General features: G+C 39.5%; 1 protein-coding gene across 1 annotated transcript in view; it reads left to right on the forward strand.

Moving 5' to 3' along the window:
• Positions 1-6,986: 6,986 nt before the first annotated feature.
• The window catches only part of LOC135558747 (contactin-associated protein-like 2), an 81,829-nt gene continuing 77,404 nt past the window's right edge, over positions 6,987-11,411 (forward strand). Inside the window, exon 1 of the mRNA XM_064992833.1 lies at positions 6,987-7,193. Within this exon, the coding sequence (XP_064848905.1) occupies positions 7,112-7,193 (82 nt within the window). The 5' untranslated portion in view covers positions 6,987-7,111. The remainder of the gene's footprint in view (positions 7,194-11,411) is intronic.

Here is an 11,411-nt window from a genome sequence, read left to right on the forward strand (position 1 = left end):
TGATCCCGTGAAACCCGGTACGGTTGTCTGCTTTTGCTTTTTTTTCACATTTTATTGGTCACATACACATGGTTAGCAGATGTTATTGTGAGTGTTGCGAAATGCTTGTGCTTCTAGTTCCGACAGTGCAGCTATATCTAACATGTAATCTAACAATTACACAACAATTACCTAATAAACACACATCTAAGTAAAGGATCGGAATAAGAATATATATATATATAAATATATGGATGAGCAATGACAGAGCGGCATAGGCAAGATGCAATAGATGGTATAAAATACGGTATATATATATATATATATATATGTGTATGTAAACATTATTAAAGTGGCATTATTATAGTGACTAGTGATCCATTTATTAAAGTGGCCAATGATTTCAAGTCTAAGTAGGCAGCAGCCTCTCTGGGTTTGTGATGGCTGTTTAAATTAAAAGTCTCATGGCCATGAGATAGAACCTTGTTTTTCAGTCTCATCCCAGCTTTGATGCACCTGTACTGACCTCACCTTCTGGATGGTAGCGGTGTGAACATGCAGTGGCTCGAGTGGTTGTCCTCGATGATCTTTTTGGCCTTCCTGTGACATCGGGGCCGTAGGTGTCCTGGAGGGCAGGTAGTTTGCCCCTGGTGATGCTTTGTGCAGACTGCACCACCCTCTGCTGCAATAGCCCATCCGTGACAAGGACCAACAAGTTGTGCCTTCCGAAAATGCCGTTCTGCACAACACTGTTATACTGCGCCGTTATTTGCCTGTTTGTGGTCTGCCTGTTAGTTTACACGATTCTTGCTATTCTTCTTTGAGAACTTTAGGCTATCAAGTTAGAGTAGCTAGCTTGTCTAACTATTTTAGCTGGTATGCCTGCTGGCAAGGTTTGTAGACTTCAGAAAATAGACATACTTTTGACATAGAATGAAGCATAATGATATCGCTTTAGATAGCAGGAAAAGGCTGTTTCAGCTGTTTGGAAAATGCTAATTCTCCACCCCCCCAGCCATGTTCACATACTTTAAGCCCTTTCAGATTTTTGTGGGGTGCATGACGGCCTTCCCTCAGACTACAATGTTATCAGAGGAGAACAAGTATTTGATACACTGACAATTTTGCAGGTTTTACTACTTACAAAGCATGTAGAGGTCTGTAATTTTTATCATAGGTACATTTCAACTGTGAGAGACGGAATCTAAAACAAAAATCCAGAATATCACATTGTATGATTTTTAAGTAATTCATTTGCATTTTATTGCATGACATATGTATTTGATCACCTACCAACCAGTAAGAATTACGTCTCTCACAGACCTGTTAGTTTTTCTTTAAGAAGCCCTCCTGTTCTCCACTCATTACCTGTATTAACTGCAACTGTTTGAACTCGTTACCTGTATAAAAGACACCTGTCCACATACAAAATCAAACAGACTCCAACCTCTCCACAATGGCCAAGACCAGAGAACTGTGTAAGGACATCAGGGATAAAATTGTAGACCTGCACAAGGCTGGGATGGGATACAGGACAATAAGCAAGCAGCTTGGTGAGAAGGCAACAACTGTTGGAGCAATTATTAGAAAATGGAAGAAGTTCAAGATGACGGTCAATCACCCTCGGTCTGGGGCTCCATGCAAGATCTCACCTCGTGGGGCATCAATGATCATGAGGAAGGTGAGGGATCAGCCCAGAACTACACGGCAAGACCTGGTAAATGACCTGAAGAGAGCTGGGACCACAGTCTCAAAGAAAAACATTAGTAACACACTACGCCGTCATGGATTAAAATCCTGCAGCGCACGCAAGGTCCCCCTGCTCAAGCCAGCGCATGTCCAGGCCCGTCTGACGTTTGCCAATGACCATCTGGATGATCCAGAGGAGGAATGGGAGAAGGTCATGTGGTCTGATGAGACAAAAATAGAGCTTTTTGGTCTAAACTTCACTCGCTGTGTTTGGAGGAGGAAGAAGGATGAGTACAACCCCAAGAACACCATCCCAACCGTGAAGCATGGAGGTGGAAACATCATTCTTTGGGGATGCTTTTTTGCAAAGGGGACAGGATGACTGCAGCGTATTGAGGGGGGATGGATGGGGCCATGTATCGTGAGATCCTTGCCAACAACCTCCTTCCCTCAGTAAGAGCATTGAAGATGGGTCGTGGCTGGGTCTTCCAGCATGACATCGACCCGAAACACACAGCCAGGGCAACTAAAGAGTGGCTCCGTAAGAAGCATCTCCAGACTTGAACCCGATAGAAAATCTTTGGAGGGAGCTGAAAGTCCGTATTGCTCAGCGACAGCCCCGGACCCTGAAGGATCTGGAGAAGGTCTGTATGGAGGAGTGGGCCAAAATCCCTGCTGCAGTGTGGGCAAACCTGGTCAAGAACTACAGGAAACATATGATCTCTGTAATTGCAAAACAAAGGTTTCTGTACCAAATATTAAGTTCTGCTTTTCTGATGTATCAAATACTTAAAAATCATACAATGTGATTTTCTGGATTTTTGTTTTAGATTCCGTCTCTCACAGTTGAAGTGTACCCATGATAAAAATTACAGACCTCTACATGCTTTGTAAGTGGGGAAAACCTGCAAAATCGTCAGTGTATCAAATACTTGTTCTCCCCACTGTATATTGTTGCAGTACGCTATGTTCAGAATTATTCAGTGAAATAACACGGATATAAATATATATATATATATATTGAGCGCCAGCAACTCAATATAATCATTCCGGGCAGGGCCGTGCACAGACCTTTCAGGAGGCAGATGTTCAATTTGACACCACCACCCATAAGGGCACTTTGGAGACTGGAATGGCAAAGGGGCATGTGCTCTGTACAGGTAGAGCCATATGATTCAGATATGGCTGAGTTGTTATGGAAAGGAAGTGTGCGTGACGGTAAAGGGGTATAGAAAAAACCCCTCTGTAATTTCACGTCACTGAAGTGTGTCCCCTTGTGTATGTTTAGTGGACGATTCTACAGTTCACTATATCAATCTCATCTTTCAGAAGGCGGCTTGGATTCCTTTTTTGATTCAGTTAATAACTCTGTTTTAGGAGAAAGGTTTATTAAACTTTGGGATTCTGATATAGATAATACTGAGTTGGACCGAGCCATTAAACAAATGCCTATAGATATATCTCCTGGACTGGATGGCCTGACTCCTGAATTCTATCGACAGTTTTGGCCTGATATTAGAGAGTTATTGCTTTTGGTCCACAAAGAGGGTATTGCTAATGCTATCTTACCTCCTTCTTTGAGACAGGGACGAATAGTTCTTAGGGGCGGCAGCTAGCCTAGTGGTTAGAGTGTTGGACTAGTAATTAGAAGGTTGCAAGATCGCATCCCCGAGCTGACAAGGTAAAAATCTGTCGTTCTGCCCCTGAATAAGGCAGTTAACCGACTGTTCCTAGGCCGTGATTGAAATTGAGGATTTGCTCTTAACTGACTTGCCTAGTTAAATAAAGGTTTAAAAAAATATCCAAACCAAAGACAGACGCTCTTTACCTGTACAATTGGAGACCAATCACATTGTTGGCAACTGACTATAAGTTACTAGCTCATGGCTATGCCAATAGGCTGAAAAAAGGCCTCTATGATATAATCAGTGAAACTCAATTAGCCTTCATTAAAGGAAGGAGTATCCATAACCACATACAATTGGTTTTAGATATTTTAGACTATAGTGAGTTCATAGAAGATGATGGCTTTATATTGTTTTAGTTTTAGTTTCTCTATTGCTAGAGGAATTAGACAGGGATGTCCAATCTCCTCTCTTTCATTCATTTTAGCCACAGATTTACTAACAAATATGAGAATTTAAAGGGATCCATATTTTTGGTAAAGATATAAAATATCAGTCAATTTGAGATGATACTGCCCTTTTCCTAAAGGATAGAGTGGCTATTCCCTTGGCTATTGACATAATCAAGAAATGTTCTATGGCCTCTGGGTTGACTCTCAACCTTAACAAATGTGATCGCATGCCAATTCATTGCTGTGACTCCATCAACATTACCTCCATACCTGTTAAAAAGGAAGTTAAATATTTAGGAATTCTTATCACAAAATACATTCAGATAGAGAATCTTTAAACATTGATAATAGGATTAATTCCCTGAGAGTTTCATTAAGTGTCACGACTTCCGTCGAAGCCGGTCCCTCTCCTTGTTCGGGGGGCGTGCGGCGGGCGACGTCACCGGTCTTCTTGCCATCGCCGCTCCACCTTTAATTTTCCATTTATTTTGTCTTGTTTTCCTGCCCACCTGGTTTACCTCTCCTCATAATTACTATGTGTATTTAGCCCTCTGTTCCCTCCATGTCTGTGTGGGGTATTGTTTATTTGTCAAGGTTGGCACGTTTCCGGCTGGCTAGCACCAGGTTTTATGTATACCTGTGTTTTGTGGCAGCCTGTACTTTGTACTTTGTTTGTGGTACTTTGTGCTGCCTTACTTGTTTTGGGCATTTGGTTTTGGTGATGCTGTTGTTTCGTGTTCAGTCATCTCTGCTCTCCTTCGCCTTACTTCCGTGCACCAGCTACACCCACCGTTGACATTAAGTCAGTGGCTGCAATGTGATATCTCAATTTTGGGTCGTATTCTTTTGTCCAAGACAGATGGTTTATCTAGAATCATTTACCAAAGTCAATCCCTTTTTCTTTCTTCTAATAACATTTTTTTAAAGTAAATTCTGTTATATTTAGATTTGTTTGGAAAAATAAAATGCATTATATTCCGAAATCAAAATTAGTGAAAGACTATGATCGTTGAGGTTTGCAGGCTATATATTTTGAGTCGTTAGTGGGTGCTTTTAAAATTAAATAGTTGAAATTATGTCTGTCTAATCCTACCTCAATGTGGTATCATATCCCTAACACTCTGGCTAATCAACTTGGTGGACTTGATTTCCTAATGAAATGTGATTTTGACCCTCCAAAATTACCTTTGAAATTGTCTTAAGTTTCACCAGCAAATATGTTTTTTCTAGAAAATGATATTCGAGCACATTTTTTTCCCCCCACACAATATTGATTTGAAATAATATAGTTATTAAAATTAATAGGAAATCCATTTTCAAAGGCCTTTGGTTTGACAAGGGTAGTCATATTGTATGTGATTTGGTAGACAACACTGGAGAGTTTTTGCTGTTTGATGAGTTCATTGGTAGATTTCAGGTTAATATTACTGAGAGAGAATATATGAAGGTTTGCAAAGCAATTCCACTTCCTTTACTTGGACATATTAAGAACACTTTGTTATATTATGAGGTTGTTCTCTCTTTTCCAAGTTTACAATTAATGACTTGAAACTTTTGGATAAAAAATGCAACAATAGGTGGATACGATTTGGCAGTTAATGAAGTAATTTTTGGTGATTATAATTCAATATATTGCCTTGGAAGTGACCAACCCATGCTATGGTCAAAAGCGACTACCTCATACCTTACTTGTTATGTACTTGAGTGAAGACCCAAAAGCGGTTTTAACAGAAAACAGAGTTCTTTTAATGAAAAAACAGGAATGGCATAGATCCTCTTCCGACGTTGTCAATGGAACAAAAGAACGTTAGTAGAGTGCAGGATGCACCTGCCAGGCAGACTCCGACAGGATAGGACAAGGTGGAAGCACACGAGACGATAGCTTGCTTCTGGCATGAAAAACACAAACAAGAATCTGACACCGAAAGTAGCAGGAACAGAGAGAGAAATAGAGACCTAATCAGAGGGAAAAGAGGGAACAGGTGGGGAAAGGGTGAATGAGCTAGTTAGGGAAGATGTGGAACAGCTGGAGAAGGAGAGAAAGAGAAGGTAACCTAATAAGACCAGCAGAGAGAGACAGAGTGAAGAGAAAGGACAGGAACAGACATAATAAGACATGACATTACTTGTCCAGTTATCCCAAAAGTTAAAGAAACTAATTTTAAAATATATTCTTCCATCTACGCTGTTAATGATTTCTTTCACAAAAGATTACATTTTTACAAAATGCCTTGTGTTTTTTGTTCCTCTGCTTCCGAATCTATAGAGCATTTATTTTTCATGCTGCCATTTCTAGTTAAATGGATTTAAATTCATGAATGATTTTGTATAAAATCTCCAGAATTACCTACACTACCGTTCAAAAGTTTGGGGTGACTTAGAAATGTCCTTGTTTCTGAAGGAAAAGCAATTTTTTATCCATTAAAATAACATCAAATTGATCAGAAGTACAGTGTAGACATTGTTAATGTTGTAAATGACTATTGTAGCTGGAAACTGATTTTTTTTTTAAATGGAATGTCTACATACAGTCCCTTGCGAAAGTATTCGGCCCCCTTGAACTTTGCGACCTTTTGCCACATTTCAGGCTTCAAACATAAAGATATAAAACTGTATTTTTTGTGAAGAATCAACAACAAGTGGGACACAATCATGAAGTGGAACGACATTTATTGGATATTTCAAACTTTTTTAACAAATCAAAAACTGAAAAATTGGGCGTGCAAAATTATTCAGCGCCCTTAAGTTAATTACATTATTATTACAACTTAAAAAGTTGGAAAAATTATGAGAAGTCATGTCTCTGAATATCTGTTAATGTCTGATTGCCTTGACACAATTATGTCCTGAATTAATCCTTTGTTTGGGGGGGGGGGGGGCTCGCCTGGTGTTCTATTATTACATTTTATTCATAGGAGTGTCGCTGTAGTGATGTGTGTTATTGTTATTATTGCTGCAATAATAAAAATTATTTTTATACAGTATATAAATAAATGTTTTGTGGACCATACCATCATCACAGAACTATAGGGGAACGGCAAGGCAATTTCCAATTCAGCACCTGGCAGCGATTCTTCTGTATGTCCTATCATAATTATGAAGATAGTATCCGACAATACCGTTAGATGTAATGGGGCAGTGCGAACAAAAAACTGTTTTGCTCGGTGACACGAGAGGTAGCGAATATTGCGCACATGCATTTGAGCTAGCCGCTTGGTAGCAGCCACTTTCTATATAGCTAATAAACCATTATCTGGATAGGTGTCTTCAGCTTGCTTCCGCCTGTAGAGGCGGGTAATGAAACATCCATAGGCAACGGAAAACACAACTTGCCAAAATTTGCTTTGTTTCAAGCTTTATTTAAATATGCTTCCGGGAAAGGAGCTAACGTTACTGCTCTGGATCTTCAGTCGCTTCAGCAACCCCAGCGCGGCATCTTCAGCATCCCGTAAGTAGCCTATTAACACACACTGTAGCCTATATGGTATGCGCTTTGCTACGTTGCTTTGTGCTCTTCTTGTTCAGGACCAGGGCATTGCAGACTAAGTGTTATGCGTCAAAGTGTTTACCACTTCGGTATCAGACCCGCTTCGAAGACATGGCAGTATAATTATTACCGGTGTTTATTTTCAGCAATATAGAATCGTATGTTATTGTATTTATTAAGGGGGGGGGGCTATGCTGCTTATAAGCTACCTATGCCTCCTTGTTTCGCTCATAGCCTAGAGATCCTAGATGATGCTGAATGGCAGGCTACGGTAGGCTATAGGCTACGTTTGGTGTCAAAATGATTTATCATTTATAGATGTTTCTGCCACTTTGTTTCTGTGGAGTGCGGTTCTTATTACAACGCACTGCAGGATTGTTTCTTTAAAAAAAAATAATAAGACAAATTCGAGTCTCCGAAAAGTTTAATTAAAAATGTAATTATAACAGACTAGATTAGGACGCCTACTGTGTTCTTATATGATTGATGAGTGTACATGAATAAGCTTGAGTGTACATGAATAAGCTTGAATGCACAAAAACATCAATAGGCTATGATTGATATTATCATCATACATGTTTTAGGAAGTAGGTGTCCATGCTTTGCTCTTTATGCTACCCTGTTAAACACAGGACTGAAACAGATGTAGTGATGGCTGGAAGAGAGTACTGGTCTCATGTGACAATCACTTTAGATGTCCCTGTTAAACATTAAGACCTGTTGACCTGCAAGCAAAGTCATTATATATATATATATATATATATATATATATATATATATATATATATATATATATATATATATATATATATATATATATATATATACAGTACCACTCAAACGTTTGGACACACCTACCCATTCCAGGGTTTTTCTTTATTTGTACTATTTTCTACATTGTAGAATAATAGTGAAGACATCACAACTATGAAATAACACATATGGAATCATGTAGTAACCAAAGAAGTGTTAAACGAATCTAAATATATTTTAGATTTGAGATTCTTCAAAGTAGCCACCCTTTGCCTTGATGACAGCTTTGCACACTCTTGGCATTCTCTCAACCAGCTTCATGAGGTAGTCACCTGGAATGCATTTAAATGAACAGGTGTGCCTTGTTAAAAGTTAATTTGTGGAATTTCTTTCCTTAATGCGTTTGAGACAATCAGTTGTGTTGTGACAATGTAGAGGCGGTATACAGAAGATAGTCCTATTTGGTAAAAGACCAAGTCCATATTATGGCAAGTACAGCTCAAATAAGCAAAAATAAATGACAGTCCATCATTACTTTAAGACATGAAGGTCAGTCAATGTGGAAAATGTCAAGAACTTTCAACGTTTCTTCAAGTTCAAGTCTCAAAAACCATCAAGTGCTGTGGTGAAACTGGCTCTCATGAGGACTGCCACAGGAAAGGAAGACCCAGAGTCACCTCTACTGCAGAGGATAAGTTCATTAAAGTTAACTGCACCTCAGATTGCAGCCCAAATAAATGTTTCACAGAGTTCAAGTAACAGATGCATCTCAACATCAACTGTTCACAGGAGACTTTGTGAATCAGGCCTTCATGGTTGAATTTCTGCAACAATAAATAAAAAACACTACTAAAGGACACCAATAAGAAGAAGAGACTTGCTTTTGGTCTGATGAGACCAAATTTGAGATTTTTGGTTCCAACGGCTGTGTCTTTGTGAGACGCAGAGTAGGTGAACGGATGATCTCTGCATGTGTGGTTCCCACAGTGAAGAATGGAGGAGGTGTGATGGTGTGGGGGTGCTTTGCTGGTGACACTGTCAGTGATTTATTTAGAATTCAAGGCACACTTAACCAGCATGGCTACCACAGCATTCTGCAGCGATACCCCATCCCATCTGGTTTGCGCTTAGTGGGACTATCATTTGTTTTTCAACAGGACAATAACCCAAAACACACCTCCAGGTTGTATATGGGATATTTGACCAAGAAGGAGAGTGATGGAGTGCTGCATCAGATGACCTGGCCACCACAATCGCCCGAACTCAACCCAATTGAGATTTTTTGGGATGAGTTGGACCGCAGAGTGAAGGAAAAGCAGCCAACAAGTGCTCAGCATATGTGGGAACTCCTTCAAGACTGTTGGAAAAGCATTCCAGGTGTGTCCAAACTTTTGACTTGTACTGTATATTGTGTGTATACGTGTCATTCACCTGTACATGTATGTGTGCAAGAGAGACATTGCGATACCCCAAAATGCCTTGAGATGAGTCCCAGGACAGAAGTAAAAAAACAACAAACTGAAATAAAACAAAAAAAGAAGATAATTCACACAGAATCAGGACTATTTGTCATTATATTTGTCTATTCTGCTATTTTTAACATACAATACATAGTGGCAAACTATCTGATAATTGTAAGTGGAAAATTGAGAAAAATATGGACTACGCCAAGACTCAGTGAGCACAGCCTGACCAATGACCATTTTGACTGGCCTTCACAGGCAGACTTGACTACACGCTGTGCTCACTGAGGATGAGTGACATACTAACACACTCATGCTAACACTGTGGGGAAACTATGAGTGAGAGATACATGGGGAGAGAGAGGCAGAAGGAGAGTTTGTGCTTTTGTGTCAGAGGTTTGTATTTAACATATCTACTGAACACATTATTGAATTGTTTTCCTCCAGCCTGCACTGACCTTTCACTATTTGTATGAGTGGAGAGGCAGAGATTTAGATTCAGGTTTAATGGGGTTTTATTTCAGCTTTCTGAATGTCTCAGATCAGATTAAGCTGTAAACCTCTTGGTTACCTTATCTACATATTTATACTGTGTGTTCGCCAAATGGTGAACTACTATGGAAATATTATTGTTATTGTCGCGGTTTCCCTGACCGGTTATCAAGTTATGTATGTGACTTACCTGGTTAAATAAAGGATTATAAATTATAAAGGATTATAAATTAAAACCAGATTCGTGCCTTGTGTCAATGACGAGGGAAGCCAGGGACCCATCAGCCTTGACTTCTGTTGATGTCTCTGTGTTGAACTTTGTGATCTATAGTTACCTCTGGGACATAAAGACAGACTCATTGTGGTTAAGTGGCTTTGTGCCACATTTGTGCCTCAATGATTTTATACAGTGTAAAAAAGTGTCAAAGTTATTGATCATTATAAACTGGGTGGTTAGAGCACTGAATGCTGATTGGCTGACAGCCGTGGTATATCAGACTCTATACCATGGGTAAGACAAAATATTTATTTTTACTGCTCTAATTATGTTGGTGAACAGTTTATAATAGCAATAGGGCACCTCGAGGGTTTGTGGTATATGGCCAATATACCACGGCTAAGGGTTGTATCCAGGCACTCCGCTTTGTGTCATGCATAAGAACAGCCCTTAGCTGTGGTACAGTATATAGGCCATGTACCACACCCCCTCGGGCCTTGTTGCTTAAAGATAACAGGCAATATATAGTATAAACATTTTAAAGATCACATGTGAAATTAAAGCTTAGAATTAATCACTTAATTCATGAGACTCAATTGACTTTCCCTGGCTAAAGGATTTAGATAAATCAAACTCTGAGTAATGCAATTTGGCCCACTAAAAGGAAATACATTTGAAAAATGAACCCAGTCAATCCTCGCTAAAGTCGCTCAGAGACCTGCATGGAGAAGCCATAGGGAATAGACCAAAAACAAATCAGGTCTCTCTGTCGTTCACCAAACTAACTTTAAAAACAGACTCGTCATTCACATTTGGAGCATAATGCACTGTAATATAAACATTTGGCACAATAGAAAGAGGACTATTACTATGTGTGAAAGAGAGACTACTCCTTATAAATGCTGTACGGATTTTCAACTCTGCTATGGTGACTCGAAACAACAAAATGTTTCCAATAATATTGAACTGAAGCTGCTGCCAGGGTCATGTAAGTAGGGAAATAATGATTGCGTCTCCAGATAGTAATCTTGCTGCATATCCCCCTGTTTGAGAATGAACCTCTAGATTGGTGTTTTTTTGTTAGGCAAATGAGAAAGCTCCTTAAGATTCGGGACACCTGCCATCCTGATTTGTCAAACCATGTGACGCACTTACCGTGACCCTCCCCCTATTCTACAGGCTCCTCCTTTTGTCCACTCCTGATGGACACCTCCAGAACAAAGACCTGCCCAAAATCAGACCCCAGAATATCAA

Source organism: Oncorhynchus masou, chromosome 17, assembly GCF_036934945.1.
Source record: "Oncorhynchus masou masou isolate Uvic2021 chromosome 17, UVic_Omas_1.1, whole genome shotgun sequence".
In the NCBI taxonomy this organism is placed as follows: Eukaryota; Metazoa; Chordata; class Actinopteri; order Salmoniformes; family Salmonidae; genus Oncorhynchus; species Oncorhynchus masou.